The sequence below is a fragment of the Coffea arabica genome, chromosome 10c (genome assembly GCF_036785885.1).
Source record: "Coffea arabica cultivar ET-39 chromosome 10c, Coffea Arabica ET-39 HiFi, whole genome shotgun sequence".
Taxonomy (NCBI): domain Eukaryota; kingdom Viridiplantae; phylum Streptophyta; class Magnoliopsida; order Gentianales; family Rubiaceae; genus Coffea; species Coffea arabica.
The window spans coordinates 7005442-7022407 of record NC_092329.1 but is presented as its reverse complement, the minus strand read 5'-3'; the positions used below and the strand labels follow the sequence as shown (position 1 = coordinate 7022407).

The following is a 16966-nucleotide window of genomic DNA, read 5'->3' as shown; positions in this document are numbered from 1 at the left end:
ATGAAAATGGAGGAAAAGGAAAGGAAAGAAAAGAAAAGTCCAGTTGTCTCTTGACAATAATGTCTAAAGAAAAGTAAGAGGAGGAGAAATCTAGGGGTCCGTTTGGATTAGCTGTTTTTGGGGTTGTTTTTCAAAAACAGCACTGTAGCATTTCGTTTTTCAAATACAAGTCCGTTTGGATTAGTTATTTTTGGGGTTGTTTTTCAAAAACTATATGAAAAACTTTTACTGTAGATGTTTTATGGATTATTTTTAGATGTATTTTTAAAACATATTTTCAAGTGTTTTTATAATTTATAATTTTTATATTTTTATAACAATAAATATTTATGCATTTATAATACTTTTATAAATATTTATAAATAAATATATTTATATATTTATATAAAAATATATAAATTATAAATGTATAAATTATAAATGAATATCATATAAATGTAAAAATGTATAAATTATAATTTCCAATTTTTATATTATTATATTTATATACATTTATGCATTTATAATACATTTATAAATATTTATAAATAAATAAATTTATATATTTATAAATAAATATAAATGTATTATATTATATATAATAAATAATATAAATACATTTATAAATATATAAATTATAAATGAATATCATATAAATGTATAAATTATAATTTATAATTTATATATTTTTATATTTATATACATTTATGCATTTATAATACATTTATAAATATTTATAGATAAATATATTTATATATTTATATAAATATATGTAAATGTATTATAAATGTATTATATTATATATAATACATAATATAAATATTTTTATAAATGTGTAAATGAATATTATATAAATGTATAAATTATAAATTATAAATTATATATTTATTTATAAATATATTTATATATTTTTGTAAATACCTTTATAAATATTTATAAATGAATATTTATAAATATTTATAAATGAATATTTATATATATTTATAAATGAATATTTATATATATTTATAAATAAATATTTATATACATTTATAAATGAATATTTACATATATTTATAAATAAATATTTATATATATTTATAAATGAATATTTACATATATTTATAAATGAATATTTACATATATTTATAAATAAATATTTACATATATTTATAAATCAATATTTATATATATTTATAAATGAATATTTACATATATTTATAAATCAATATTTATATATATTTATAAATGAATATTTACATATATTTATAAATGAATATTTACATATATTTATAAATAAATATTTATATATATTTATAAATAAATATTTATATATATTTATAAATAAATATATAAATGTATATTATTATAAATATATAAATTATAAGTGAATATTATTTAAATGTATAAATTATAAATTATAAATTATAATTTTTATATTTATATATTTATATACATTTATGTATTTATAATACATTTATATATATTTATAAATAAATGCATTTTTGTATTTATAAATGCATTTATATTATATATAATACATAATATAAATGTATTTATAAATGTATAAATGTATGTTATTATAAATGTGTATAAATTATAAATGTATAAATTAATATATTATAAATATATATATTAATATTATGTATAGGTGTATTAATATAATAAATATAAATGTATAAAGGTATTAATATCATGTATAAATGTATAATTAATATTATGTATATTAATATAAATGTATAAATGCATAATATTATATATAATACATAATATAAATGTATATTATAAATATACATAAACATATATATTATGTATATATTAAATATATAATTTTTAATATTTAATATTCATAAATTTGTATAATTACATATTTATATTATATATAATTTATATAATACATAATATTTGTATAAATATATTATAGAAATATAAAAATATATTTTATATAAAATAAAATATAAATTAATATAATATATATATCCTATACATAATTGAAATATACAAATTGAAATAAACATATTAAATATGTATTTGGAGTTGTTTTTGATATATTGTTTGGATATAGTGTTTTTGGAGTTGTTTTTGAAATACACATTACTGTAGCATTTGGAATGTGAAAAACAGTTTTTCAAAAACAGACTCAAAAACAATGAATCCAAACAAACCCTAGGACTAATTCAAAATGGGGTTTCCATTATTATTTCGACATCAAACTAATAAATGCGATGGGAGATTGCTTGAAACATGATAACGGTCCAAATATGAAATATAAAATGGCAGATACGTCTTTCTCGCTTCTTGAGTCTTGACTAATTGGATATACATAAGAAAGATACGAATCCAGCTAGTTGCCACCGAAACGTGACAAAGTCATACTTACTATTTGTTTTGCAATGGATCTTTTTCCTCATTTTCTATATCATTTTTTATTATATTGTTATTTTTTTTTCATAAATATCATGTTTTATTTTTTTTATTTCCTTCAAATCCAATAACTATTAACTGAGTAATACATAAAATTTAACAAACTCAAAAAATCAAAATGCATAAAAAATGAGATTTTTTTTTTATGAATTTTCTCCTGTATTTTTTAATTTTCTATTATATATTACTTTTTTGAAACTATTGTATTTATTTATTACTTAGTTAATAGTTATTGAATTTTAAGAAAATAAAAAAGAACTAAAATATGATATTTATGAATGAGAGATAGTAATATAATAAAAAGTGAAATAGAGAGTGGCACAGAAAATGAAACAGAATGCGTTGTGTGTTTGTTTGCCCATGTGGAGAAATGAAAGTCGTCTAATTTTATCGTCAAAGCACAGTTTCTTAATCAATCAATCTCCAAAGCTACAGATAAGAACGTAGAACAAGAAAATGAAACTTTTCAATGTACCTTTTAACTTTTGACCTTTCTACATAATGTTTTCTTTTTTTATTCCAAGCTTGTTTGCTTGAGCCTGAGGCTTTTCAATCTCAACCCAATTAGCACCTTCATTGTTTTGGCCTGAGGGTGTGCGCAGTCAACACGCATTGACTCATCCAGAAGCGAAACTTGATATCATCTAGAAACCCAATTAGCTTCGCAAATGGCAAAATTCTGTAAAATAACAAAGAGTTTGTTTGGATAAGAGTTTATTTGGATGATTTATTTGAGATATTTACTGTAGTATTTTTTGTGATGTGATGTATATGAGATAAAAAGGTGATTGGAAAGATAAAAAGGTAATTGAGATTCGTGAGGCAAAATTTTTTTTTCCAAATTCTCTTTGTCCAAACAAACTCTTAGACATCATCTAGCAGAATTCCATAGGCTGAATCATCGGTTTTTTAGATTTTTAAGCATATTGATGATTTTCAAAGTCTCCCTCTAAAACAACCTTAGGAACTTGCAAGTGATAAAGTGATTGCTAATTTTGAAGCATATGCTTCAATTACTTCAGGAGCAAAGATACTTAAAATTTTGTGAGAAATACCAGCAATAAAATAATTATCACATTCATCCCTCACAACAACTTCCACTCCAGAGCAGCCGCCTCCATAGAATATTGCACCAAAATTGGCCATTGGGAGAACGCGTTGAATTGTTTGGGCATCAGAACAATTCCACATGGAAAGTTTGACGGACCAACTAACCAACTTTTTTTTTTCCGATTAGTTAAAGGTGTCTAGTTCTATTTGAATAAGTTATAATTTTTTTTGATTGTCTTAAAATTATCAAGACTAAAAAGTTACAACAGCAAGTATAGCAAGTGATTTTGATTGAAGAAAATTATTCATGAACAATTGTTCTCCTTTCTAGCAAATCTTGTACAATTACACTAGGGAATATATATATATATATATATATATATATTATACGTACTTAACATTTGAAAATGTGCATAATCAATAGGGTTAACAAGGACGAAAACCCCTGTTGCAAACAATAAACAAATTTTGATAGTAATTCATGAACTATTTCCGTCAACATTTACAGGCTAATTAATTAATTAATTTGGTGCATGTGTCATTTCTTTCTAAGTGTTCAAGTCTCAGCTTTCACTTCTTTGGCAGGCTCCTTTGCTTCATCAGGGATGGCTTCTTTTTCTCCATCAAGGGCTGATTCAACAGCTGATTCCACCTGTTCTTCAACTTCTTGAACCTGCATTCACTTTTCAACATTAGTTTTTAATTTAACCTCAATCGCAAACACGACACAGTAAGTACATTGTCTAATTTTTATAATAGCATCTTTTTGCATTCCTACGTGACTGGGGCATTTTCCTTCCGGGGCAGGTAAACCAAAGATGTTTGCATTTTACGATTAAGACAACAAGAAGTAGGGTCATTTTTGTATCCGCCAGCGTAAGAACAAGTTGCATGGCACTGAATTTAATAGTAGACTAAGATTTCAATTATATTAGTCTGATCAAACTTTGATGATAATTAATGAGATTTGACCAAACCTAATTTTATCATTAACGTACTAAAACAATACTAAAACGTAAATTAATCAAGTATATTAGGCTGACCTTATCAATGGCATCACCAACCACTTCTGCTGTATCATCAATCTGATCAGCTACATTTTCAATGAAGGTAACAGCATTTTTAAGTTTTCCAGCTGGAAGGCCTTCGGCTATATCTTCCGCCACCTTTTCCACTTGCTCCGCCACCTTTTCTACAGCGTCCACTACGTTCTCCACCGTCTGTACTGCAGTCTCAAATTCATCTGTAGATGACAAAATTTCAATGCGATTAATTGCTTAGGAAGCCAAGTACAAGCCGTTACTTGTAACACAAGAAATTCGAAGACAGATAAACCACTTAGAAGAAGAGCCTTACTTTTGATTTTCAACAATGGCCCCCATTTGTTAGTCAAGAAGGGCAAAACGAATGTTAAAACTGCCCCCAGAATCCATCCATTCCTGCCAGTTCATCAGGCAAAAATGATTCTACCATCAGCATTCGGTAAGTCAACCAAGAAAGCGGAAGAAAATTCAAAATGCATCTAGTTCTTTGAACATCGATCCCAGGAAGTTTCCTATTAAATTGTTTTTTCAAACAGGAGGTTTCCTACTAGAGGTTGGATTTTATCATTTTAATGAACTTACCAGGAACCTGAAGAAGGGGGTCCTGAAGGTTGAACACTGTTGAATACTGCGAATTTCCTAATCAAAACAAAAAGAAATGTATATAGTTGTTAGTAAAATTGCATTTTGTGTTCGTGTTGATCAATGATCATGGATTTTTCGAAACGGAAACAATCAATGAGTATATATATATATATACCTGTTGCTCTTGTTCATTATTTGCACTCCATGGCTTGGATGAATCAAGCTCTGGCAACCCGCAAAAAAGAGGGACCTTTTCTGAGCTAAGATAGCCAAGTCCAAAGGGCGATTCAGTGTGAAACCTCCACTCCTACGAAGGCCAGTTGGAGTGGAACTACACAAAAGGATGGATGTACTCATTTCTCAACCTTTGTTCAGCAGGTTCTGCAGTAGTATATTATTTGAACCGTAAAATATGTCGACTTGAAGAAGACCTATGCAAAAATCTTGATGCAAGTTTGGATTCCTTGATTGGTGGTTTGGTTGCTATTACAATAGATGTTGTGTATTTATAAAACAAACAACCTTAAAAAGGAAAACAAAACAAGGATGGCTTCGTTGACTATCCAACGGTCGGCGGAGAACGAAAGTACCTCCCAATAACCTAAAAATAATTTTTTGGTATTTTTCATACGAGTAAAATTTAAAGGAAAAGAACCTAGAAGAGTTTCTTGTTTGAAACGTTTTTCTTCTTGAGAAGTTACATTATTGAAAGCACGGGCCAGTCAATACACGGTGGCCTTCAAAAGAATATGGGAAAATACCGGTTTTCATCCCCAAACTTTGGGCACAAGACACATTTCGTCCCTCATTTTTCGGGCTTGACACATTTGGTGTCTGAATTAACAATTTTTGACCAAATGTCATCCTCAGACGGCAATTTAGCCAACCTTTAACGGACCGTTAAGTAAATGTGGCTATTTGAAGCAAAATCAGGTGAAAAATGACGTTGTCTTCACTTTCCCTTTTTCTTTCACTTCAACAACTTCCTCTGCAAATTTCCAAGACTAAACTCCTACTGCAAATTTCTCCGAGAGTAAACCCCCTCTTCCAATTATAAATATATAATTATAATTATATAATACATATAAATATTACTTATACTAATATTTTATATAACTATAATGTATATTAGATATTAAATCTAATCATTATATAAATTTATATTCATAATAATAAATATAAATATAATTATCTAATTTATTAATATTATATACACATATATATTATAAGGGATAATTTCAGAAACCTCCCCTAAATTAGCTTATGGAAAAATGGTAAAATGGATAATTTATGGAGAAAAGTCGTAAAGAGCTGGTGTTTTATTGGAGAACTGGTTTATTTTTATTTTATTCGATAAATAAATTTGTTTATGAAAAAATTGGTACTCTGTTCTTATAATAGAGGAAAGCCATAAAGAGCTGAAGTTTTATTCGAAAACAAGTTTATTTTTATTTTATTCGATAAATAAATTTATTTATGAAAAAATGGGTACTCTGTTCTTATAATGGAGGAAAACCCTAAAGAGCTAGTCTTTTATGAAAAAGTGATACTTTATAGAAAATGACCGCGATTTGGTTTACGAAATTATCCAAAAAAAAAATTAGAATGAATTTGTTTATTTAATTAAATAATTATTATATATATTTATATAATGCATTATATAATTATACTAATATTATTATAAAATATATAATTATAACTATATTATATATATAAATATTAATTATACTAATATATTATATAATTATAAAGTATATTATATATTAATTATAATTTTTAGTATATATTAGAATATTTATAATAATAAATATAATTATAATTATATAATATATTATTACTATACACACATATATATTATAAATATATGCACATACAATATATATTTATAAATATATATATAAAAATATATTATAGTTATTACTCTAAATATATTAGAGTTATTAGGGTATAGTTATTATAGTTATTATAGTTATTACCCTAAATATATTATAGTTATTAGGGTATATACCCTAATAATATATTTATAAATGTATATTATATGTGCATATATTTTAATATATATGTGTATATAGTAATAATATATTATATAATTATATTTATATTTATTATGATAAATATACTAAAAATTATAATTAATATATAATATACTTTATACTCATAAAATATATTAGTATAATTATATAATGCATTATGTAAATATATATAATAATTATTTAATTAAATAAACAAATTCATTCTAAATTGTTTTTTTGGATAATTTCATAAACCAAATCGCGATCACTTTCTGTAAAGTATCGCTTTCCCCTAAAAGACTAGCTCTTTAGGGTTTTCCTCCATTATAAGAACAGAGTACCCATTTTTTCATAAATAAATTTATTTATCAAATAAAATAAAAATAAACTCGTTTTCCAATAAAACTTCAACTCTTTATGGCTTTCCTCTATTATAAGAACAGAGTACCCATTTTTTCATAAACAAATTTATTTATCAGATAAAATAAAAATAAACCAGTTCTCCAATAAAACACCAGCTCTTTATGGCTTTTCTCCATAAATTATCCATTTTCCCATTTTTCCATAAGCTAATTTAGGGGAAGTTTATGAAATTATCCCTTATAATATATATGTGTATATAATATCAATAAATTATATAATTATAATTATATTTATTATTATGAATATAAGGTTATATAATGATTAAATTTTATATCTAATATACATTATAATTATATAAAATATTAGTATAAGTAATATTTATATGTATTATATAATTATAATTATATATTTATAATTGGAAGAGGGGGTTTACTCTCGGAGAAATTTGCAGTAGGAGCTTAGTCTTGGAAATTTGCAGAGGAAATGAACACAACGTCATTTTCCACTTGATTTTGCTTCGGTTAGCCACATTTACTTAACGGTCCGTTAAATGTTGGTTAAATTGCCGTTTGAGGATGACATTTGATCAAAAATTGTTAATTCAGACACCAAATGTGTCATGCCCAAAAGATGAGGGACGAAATGTGTCTTGTGCCCAAAGTTTGGGGATGAAAACCGGTATTTTCCCAAAGAATATTATAAACGCTGACACGTTTCTCACGGTCATGCACTGATTGGTCCCGAAGAGCCATGAATCCCAGAATGAGCATCATCCATTATCAACTGTGACCGTTCTCTCTTTTTTCTCCTTTTCTTTTTTTTGGAATATTTACCTTTGAATTATTCTCGCGGTACTTTTTTGGATATTGCTTACTCACAACTAGAAGATTGACATTTAGCCATCCAAACTTTGGTAGCAAAAAATTTTTAATTTCATGGCCAAAAGTCTTTAACGACGACAAAATTTTATAGTGACTAAATTGATAAACTGTTACCCGTTGATTAGAATTTAACCCCATTTTGGAAAAGAGTTGTTTTAGGCCACAAGATTAATCCACTATATATATAATAGTAGTGGTTCGATAAGAATCAATCCATTCTACATAATCATCAAAAGAAGTACTTGCTTTTCCTTCACTACCTAATCATCAGATTATTCCTTATAAAATTTTTTCTTTATCTTTTTTTTTTCTCGTAGAGAAGTTTGTTCCTTTTAGAATGAATTCAAGGTTCTCCTTTGGCTCGGTATTCAAATAGAGTATAGGTTTGTTAAAATTGTTTTAGAAATTAAATAGCTTTCTCAAGAATTTTGAGAAAATTTCTTTTCTATGCTTTAATCAATGGTTCAATTTTTAGCTCTACCTTTAATGGTTTGAGAGGGGGGGGGGGTGGGGAAGGGCACAACAAAATACAGCATTAAAACTAGTTGTGCTTGTCAACATATAATTTTGCAATGAAAAAAGATAAAATTTTGCTTCCTATAATTGGAAAACGGATTCAAATATATAAAAAAAAAATTGAACCTTTCTCGTATTGGAAACCAAACCACTGCCACTCATCGAATCGTGCTATAATTTTTATTCAAATTCCATTGTTCACTAATTATTGCGCGAAAAATCAGATTACTAAGACGAAACAATTTCGTTGTGCTTGCCCCCAAATTCTTTAACTAAAGTAAATGATTAGAACCTGCAATCCTCTATTAAATCCTAGAAAAATTGACTTGGAGGATCAATTTTTTCTTTTCTCCATTTTTTTCGTTCAATAAAGTATAAGAAATGCTGCTTTCTTGGCAGCTGTGCATTATCGAAATGTCGATCAAACATTCTTGCACTTAACAGTTGTGTTCTAATCTGCCATGCTCTTCTAAAACCTTGGTTTACACAAAACAATTTAACTACCGTAGTTGAATAAGCTTTAAAAACTAATCTCTACAATATACAAATTCTAATATAGTAATAGCTAGCTCCATTCTATCCATCAAAAATTACAAGCAAATTTTATACTTGTGTCATTTGTGAACCAACTGAAAAAGTAATTTGTCGGTTAATTAATTAAGTGTTCAAGCCTACAACTTTCACTTCTTTAGCTCTTTGGCAGTCTCCTTTGCTTCATTAGGGACTGCATCTTTTTTTTCAAGTGCTGATTCAACGGCTGATTCTGCCTCTTCTTCCACTTCTTCAACCTGCGGTCACATTTCAACATTACTTCTTAGCCTCGACAGCAAAAACTTGCATTTCTACGACTAAGACGAGCAATGGAGTAATTTTGTCTATAGCCGCCAAACCAAGAACAAGTTTTCCCTACAACTAAAACTAGAATAAGGACTTTGTCAGGCACAGAAAAAGAAACAATGAATAGAATTGACCAGCTACTTGGGAGTTTGGATGCTGTAAACCAATAGGAAAAAGTTAAGCAATCAAGTGTATTAGGTTAACCTTGTCGATGGTTTTTTCAACGACTTCTGCTGTATCATCAACCCGATCTGCTACCTTTTCAACGAAGATTGCAGCATTTTTGAGTTCTCCTTCTGGAAGATGATCGGCTACATTTTCCGCTACTTTTTCTACTTTCTCCGCTACCTTTTCGACACCTTCCACTGCATCCTCCACCTTCTCTACAACTGCAACAACTTTATCTAATAGGTGCCAAAAAATTCAAAAGATTTAGATAGAAATGTAAGTAAAAGTTACAAATCCAAAAAAAAAAAAAAAAAGCAAAAGAAAATTACAAGGCTTAAGAGAAAATTTAATGGAAGCCGACTTTGGATCGAGGTCTTACTTTCAAGTCTCAAAAATGTTTTCCCGCATTTTTGCACCAAGAAAGGTATAACCACGGTTAATACGATTCCGATAATCCAGCCTTTCCTGTTAGGTCATCAGCAGATAGATTTCCATTACCAGAAATGAATAAAATGGAACAAAAGAAGAAGTGCATCAAAAACTATTACGATTATCCTAATGCCCTGGCTTCCTAGAGGTGGGATTTTAATGGACTTACAAAGGATCTGAAGAAGGTGGTCCAGAAGGTGGAGGAACTTCTGGTTGAACACTGTTGTACACTGCAAAATTCCTAACATACAAAGAGTGTAGAATTAGAGAGGTTGCTACTGAAACATTTGTGCCGACGGTCGGGTGATCGTGACTCCTTCGAAATCTGAATCCGACTAAGTACTCAAAAATAAAATCCGACCAAGTACCTCTGCCTCTCATTCTTTCTTTGCACTTCACGGCTGAGATGAATCAGGCTTTGGTGACCAAGAAAATACATGGGATTTTTTTGGGGTGCTAAGATACCCAAATTGGAGCCAGGATTTAAAAAGAGGCCTCGACGCCTAGTATATTTATCACAACTGGAGGGCTTGGTAATAAGCCCTCTCGAAGTTAAACTGCCCAAAAAGAAGGATCCACTCATTTCTCAACCAGGGATTCAGTTAGAATTGGAGTAGTAAGTAAATTATTTGTATGCAAGAATTGGATTTCTTGAATCGCAATTTTTGTGTTAACTTGTCAAGGAGATGAGCTCGTTCTTGTTGGAGGAATATTAAAACGAAACAAAGGAAATTTGGTCAAAATAGTTGGGGAAACCGTATGTTCGACGTACTTAAATATTTTCCATTCATTTAGCGTGTCTTATAATCGTTTCTACTATCGACGTTTTTGACTTGTTCTAAGACAAAGACGGAAACGTGTTTCCATAGAAAACGTTTGCACGCATCAGCTTCATGAATAGTAACTTTTAATATTCTTCCCTTGGCTATTTGCAACTTAAATTTGTCTTATGGATTTATCTTCTCCCTGTCAAAGAGATTTTTACTTCATGTTCTTCACTTGCTAATTATCAAAAGTCAGTTGTTAATCTTGGATTAGCATATTTCTTTTTCCAGAAAAGGATGATGGAGGGTGGAAGATTAAAGAATTTCTCGAATTTTCTAGAAGTAGAAATGTAGAAGACATAGACGGGTCAAGAATGCAATCCGTGCTACATTGTCTGATTTGTTTCATGATGAGGGGTACTATTCATTTGCAGACTTCATAGTTCATAATAATTTATTTTCTTTCAACTTTTTACTTTTTCTTCTGATCATAGATAAACTTGATAACTGTCTCGTACTTATCCCAACAGATGAAATTAACCCATAAAGTTGAAAGGTTTAAAGGTTTATGGGGCAATAATTCTATAGGGTTAAAAGTAATTGTTTCATAATCTCTTAATTCACCATTAAGCACATTGACTAATTGATAGTTCTAAAAATTCAGATAATTGAAAACTTTAGCAATTTCGATAACTGCAACAATAGCAACATAACGAGGATTGAGATATTATACATGATTGAGACTTCAATATTTCTTTTCTCTTTTTTTGAGAAAAATCAATGTAGTAAATAGTAGTAATACTTTTGTTTTCTTTTCTCTTGGTTGGCAGGATAGGGTTGAAAGTGTATTTTTGAATTAGCTATATCATTATTGGCTTGAAAGCAATGAAATACACGTGATCCGGAGGAGGAAGATCGATTATATTGACAAAAATTGTAGCACTTGGTTTTCTTTTGTCTAAATGTTTTTGTTTTTTAAAATAAGAAAGGTGGGAGGAGATCAACACATACTAAGAATTGATTTACCCCAATTAAGGATTGAATACTGGAAGAACCCTATGTGTGAAATAACATAGTTGGTAGCTTGATTTTTTTTCCCCAAATCTGTAATATTTTTACATTATTCCTACTCTAACTTACATTATCACTCAAAATTTCAGTAACATTTAAAATTAACTTTTTACGCACTGACAGTGCAATGATTTTTTTTTTTTTTTTTACACTAAAAGCTAGCTATAGATGTACACTACATCTACATGATTTAGATTTTAAAGTCAAATTCATATTATTAATCATGACCTAAATTTGTTAGTATGCAAAAAATTTTACACTTACGGTGTATAAAAAAAACTTACTATAACGTTGAACAAATTTTAGTTTGATGATATGAGAAGGTATATATCAAAATAGATTAGAAACTTGTGCAAGAATCACAAGATGTGCATTTTCTCATTTAATTGGCGCACCCACTAGGTTTCACATATTTTCAATGGCCCGAAAAGTGCACAACAAGATTTAAGTAACTATGCTGCATTCCTCGCAATTATTGAAATATATGAATATATTTTTCGTCAAACAATGCATGACTATGTCTTCTCCGCAGAGTGTAGTAGGCTCGGTCCATGAATCAGCTCCTATATTGTGACCCAAGAAAGGACCGACTTAGTCCCGTCCAGTGGGTCGTTCAGAATGTCCAGAGTAGGAGAAGGTTACTTTATTGATTCACGGAGAACTATTGGGCTTGGGCTGACTTTCATATCAGAGCGAGCGAGCAGCTCGAGGCCTACTTCATATACTTACGCACACATATATCTAGCGAGTTTATTGTCAAAATAACTCTTCTCCCAAAACATATACCTAAAGTAACCTAAATTTAAAATTCATTACTTTTATGATCATTTTTTTGCCACTTAGGCTGCATATGTGCCATGATGAAGATAAAGACACCCTCTATTTCTTTTTCCCATCTAATATCTTCTTCAACTTTCTCTCTAAACCTTTCTGTATTTTTTTTTCTTTCGTTATCTTTCTTTTGTCAAACGTAATTCTAAAAAACCAATATTTATATTAACAACATCTAAAAAATATGCTTCTCGGGTCAATAATCTCCAGGCAAATGAAGATTATTCTCTTGTCTTTTCAAGGAGTAGGAAGGATATAAACAAATATAATAGACTTAAAGTTTTTGTAATTGCTTACAATTTTTGTTGCAATTTTGTATTTTTAAAATTTATTTTTTGAAAAAATATATGCAATAGGTTTGATACATTTAAAAAACTTAGAGACCAATAATAGCAAGGTCAATAATGGTAGAATTTATTTTAAATAATTATAAGGAAATTATAAAAGTTATGTAATCTTTTTGTGCCTCTACAATAAAAAAATTTAAATTTTTAGTTCATGTTAAAAACTATAAACTATAGTAGAACTTTCATTTTTCGTTATCCTACATGACAATCAGGATAGTTAGACGACAATAATAATATTATTATGGGAATAAAATTTGAAAGTGAATCACATTGAAAATATTTTTTAGCAAGAGTGTTATTTTCGCAAAAAACACTGTATCTAAAAGGGAGAGTTGGCTGAATGATCAGTAAAAGAGTGTTTCGGTATTGGTTGATATGTTTGGGCTATTACGGTCCATTTGCATCAGTCCCTTGCCAATTGCTCATGTGATTAGCATTAACCTTAGTATTTCTTCATTTTTCGATAACACCATTTGCTGTTAGGCCGCCAGAAGATGCATGCTCTACTTGTGTGGTTCCTTTGTAATTTATTTGTTCTTTGTTTCTCTTCTGTTTGCGTCATTGTTGCCCCTTGTGATCCGCAGAGATGGGCAACCTTAGCTATTCATGAGTATTAGTTTAGCCTTAAGTGTTGTCTTATTTTCCCTTCATTCATTCAACATGTATGTTATATTTGCTTGGTTGCTTTGTAATTTTGTTGTTTTCTGACCCTAACTTTTGTTGACTTATTGTTCTCTTTTGTGAATCACACAGATGGGTCACTTTTTGTTTCTATGCTTCTTTGAAAGCAGCCTCTTTTTCATTGGAAAATGCTCATTTTGAGTTTGCCTTTTTTTGTTTCCCATTGATATACTTAGTATTTGTTTTGTTAGCTCGATTTTCTATCTCATTTTCTGTGCTATTTTTTATTATATGACTATTTTTTTATTTTTTTAAAATCTAATAACTATTAACTGAATAATATATAAAATTTAACAAACTCAAAAAATCAATATGCATAAAAAATTGAGTTTTTTTATGAATTTTTTGCTGTGTTTTTTAATTTTTTATTATATATTATTTTTTGAGGCTCTGTGTTTATTTTTTAGTTAGTTAATAGTTATTGGATCTTAAAAAAATTTAAAAAAAATAGTACAGAATGTGCCCCCGTGGAGAAATGAAATTCGTCTAATTTTGTCGTCAAAGCACAGTTTCTTAATCAATCAAATCCCCAAAGCTGTAGATAAGAAAGTAGAACGAGAAAATGAATACTTTTCAATGCACCTTTCAACTTTTGACCTTTCTACATAGCGTTTTCTTTCTAGCAAATCTTGTACAATTGCACTAGGGAAAAGAGTATTTTCTAAGTGTTCAAGCCTCAGCTTTCACTTCTTTGGCAGGCTCCTTTGCTTTATCAAGGATCGCTTCTTTTTCTCCATCAAGGGCTGATTCCACTTGGTCTCCCACTTCTTGAACCTGCATCCACTTTTCAACATTAGTTTTTAATTTAACCTCAATCGCGCAAACACGACACAGTAAGTAGATTGTCTAATTTTTATAATACAGAATTGGCAGTGTTTTTCAAATACAATTCCAATTTTTAAAAAGTATTCTAAAAGGTAATCTAAAAATTAGTTTAAAATTTTAAAAAATATCTCAATATATATTTTAGAAACTCATCTACTCTTAAATATTTCAAAATATTTTCTGAAAATATCCCAAAATATAATTTAAAAGCTCTGCTACAATCAAATTTTTTAAAACACTCCAAAAAATAGATAATCCAAACGGAGCAAGATTCCTACGTGACTGGGGCATTTTCCTTCCAGGGCAGGTAAACCAAAGATGTTTGCATTTTACGATTAAGACAACAAGAAGTAGGGTCATTTTTGTAGCCGCCAGCCTAAGAACAAGTTGCATGGCACTAAATTTAATAGTAGACTAAGATTTCAATTATATTGATGTGATCAAACTTTGATGACAATGAGATTTGACCAAACTTAATTTTATCATTAACGCACTAAAACAATACTAAAACGTAAATTAATCAAGTATATTAGGCTAACCTTATCAATGACATCACCCAGCACTTCTGCTGTATCATCAATCTTATCAGCTACATTTCCAATGAAGGTAACAGCATTTTTAAGTTTTCCAGCTGGAAGGCCTTCGACTATATCTTCCGCCGCCTTTTCCACTTGCTCCGCCACCTTTTCCACAGCGTCCGCTACGTTCTCCACCGTCTGTACTGCAGTGTCAACTTCATCTGTAGATGACAAAATTTCAATGCGATTCATTGCTTAGGAAGCCAAGTACAAGCCGTTACTTATAACACAAGAAATACGAAGACAGATAAACCACTTAGAACTTAGAAGAAGAGCCTTACCTTTGACTTTCAACAATGGCCCCCATTTGTTAGCCAGGAAGGGCAAAACGAATGTTAATACTGCCCCCAGAATCCATCCATTCCTGCCAGTTCATCAGGAAAAAAAATGATTCTACCATCAGCATTCGGTAAGTCAACCAAGAAAGCGGAAGAAAATTCAAAATGCATCTAGTTCTTTGAACATCGATCCCAGGAGGTTTCCTATTAAATTGTTTTTTCAAACAGGAGGTTTCCTATTAGAGGTTGGATTTTATCATTTTAATGAACTTACCAGGAATCTGAAGGAGGGGGCTCTGAAGGTAGAGGAACACCCGGTAGAACACCGTTGAATACTGCGAATTTCCTAATCAAAACAAAAAGAAATGTATATAGTTGTTAATAAAATTGCATTTTGTGTTCATGTTGATCAATGATCATGGATTTTTTGAAACGGAAATTCAGCCCCACCTTACTCTAAGACGAACCAAAGGGTTCGGTAGACCACCTGCACAACTCTCGCCGAAACTACGGATCCGGAACAAACGAAAACCTTACCAGACGCTCAAAAGAACTTCGAGAAGATAATATTCAAAACTCAATTGAACCGAACTAAAAGATACAATCAATGTTTAGTACAACGTTTCCACGAAAAAATCAAAACGAGATGAAGGGCCGCTGCCCCGTCACAATCCAACCAAGTACAAGTATACTTTGTTACCTGTTTTCCTAGTATTGCTAAGGCCTAGAAATTCAGAAAATTTTCGGGTTCTCACAGAAACAATCAATGAGTATATATATATATATACCTGTTGCTCTTGTTCATTATTTGCACTCCATGGCTTGGATGAATCAAGCTCTGGCAACCCGCAAAAAAGAGGGACCTTTTCTGAGCTAAGATAGCCAAGTCCAAAGCGCGATTCAATGTGACAACTCTACGCCTATGAAGGCCAGTTGGAGTGGAACTACACAAAAGGATGGATGTACTCATTTCTCAACCTTTGTTCAGCAGCTTTTGCAGTAGTATATTATTTGAACCGTAAAATATGTCGACTTGAAGAAGGCCTATGGAAATATCTTGATGCAAGTTTGGATTCCTTGATTGGTGGTTTGGTTGCTATTACAGTAGATGCTGTGTATTTATAAAAAAAAAAAGGATGGCTTCGTTGACTATCCAACCGTTGGCGGAGGACGAAAGTACCTCCCAATAATCTAAAAATAATTTTTTGGTATTTTTTATACGAGTAAAATTTAAAGGAAAAGAACCTAGAAGAGCTTCTCGTTTGAAACGTTTTTCTTCTTGAGAAGTGACATTGGTAGCACGTTTTTCTTCAATACACGGTGGC

At 29.5% G+C, this 16966-nt stretch overlaps 3 protein-coding genes across 4 annotated transcripts; all 3 read right to left on the bottom strand.

Moving 5' to 3' along the window:
- Positions 1 to 3832: 3832 nt before the first annotated feature.
- LOC113715128 (uncharacterized) lies at positions 3833 to 5556 on the bottom strand. Its single transcript, XM_027239325.2, has 5 exons — positions 5236 to 5556; positions 5058 to 5114; positions 4789 to 4871; positions 4476 to 4675; positions 3833 to 4105 (listed from the first exon to the last, which is right to left on the bottom strand). Exons 1-5 carry the CDS (start codon positions 5415 to 5417, stop codon positions 3989 to 3991), a joined length of 639 nt encoding a protein of 212 aa, XP_027095126.1. The 5' UTR covers positions 5418 to 5556; the 3' UTR covers positions 3833 to 3988.
- Positions 5557 to 9247: 3691 nt separating this feature from the next.
- Positions 9248 to 11012, bottom strand: LOC113713362 (uncharacterized). The gene is made up of 5 exons (XM_027237081.2): positions 10635 to 11012; positions 10436 to 10507; positions 10217 to 10302; positions 9874 to 10073; positions 9248 to 9620 (listed from the first exon to the last, which is right to left on the bottom strand). The coding sequence occupies exons 1-5, from the start codon at positions 10847 to 10849 to the stop codon at positions 9513 to 9515; spliced, it is 681 nt and encodes a 226-aa protein (XP_027092882.1). The 5' UTR covers positions 10850 to 11012; the 3' UTR covers positions 9248 to 9512.
- A 3438-nt stretch (positions 11013 to 14450) lies between these two features.
- Positions 14451 to 16725, bottom strand: LOC113711940 (uncharacterized). Of its 2 annotated transcripts, XM_072069779.1 has the most exons (6): positions 16430 to 16725; positions 16092 to 16148; positions 15916 to 15987; positions 15645 to 15727; positions 15325 to 15524; positions 14451 to 14734 (listed from the first exon to the last, which is right to left on the bottom strand). In XM_072069779.1, exons 1-6 carry the CDS (start codon positions 16609 to 16611, stop codon positions 14630 to 14632), a joined length of 699 nt encoding a protein of 232 aa, XP_071925880.1. In that variant the 5' UTR covers positions 16612 to 16725; the 3' UTR covers positions 14451 to 14629. The 2 variants fall into 2 exon arrangements, with proteins under 2 accessions (XP_071925880.1, XP_027090985.2); XM_027235184.2 differs by lacking the exon at positions 16092 to 16148 and having other exon boundaries at positions 14503 to 14734; positions 16430 to 16723.
- Between the last annotated feature and the right edge of the window lie 241 nt (positions 16726 to 16966).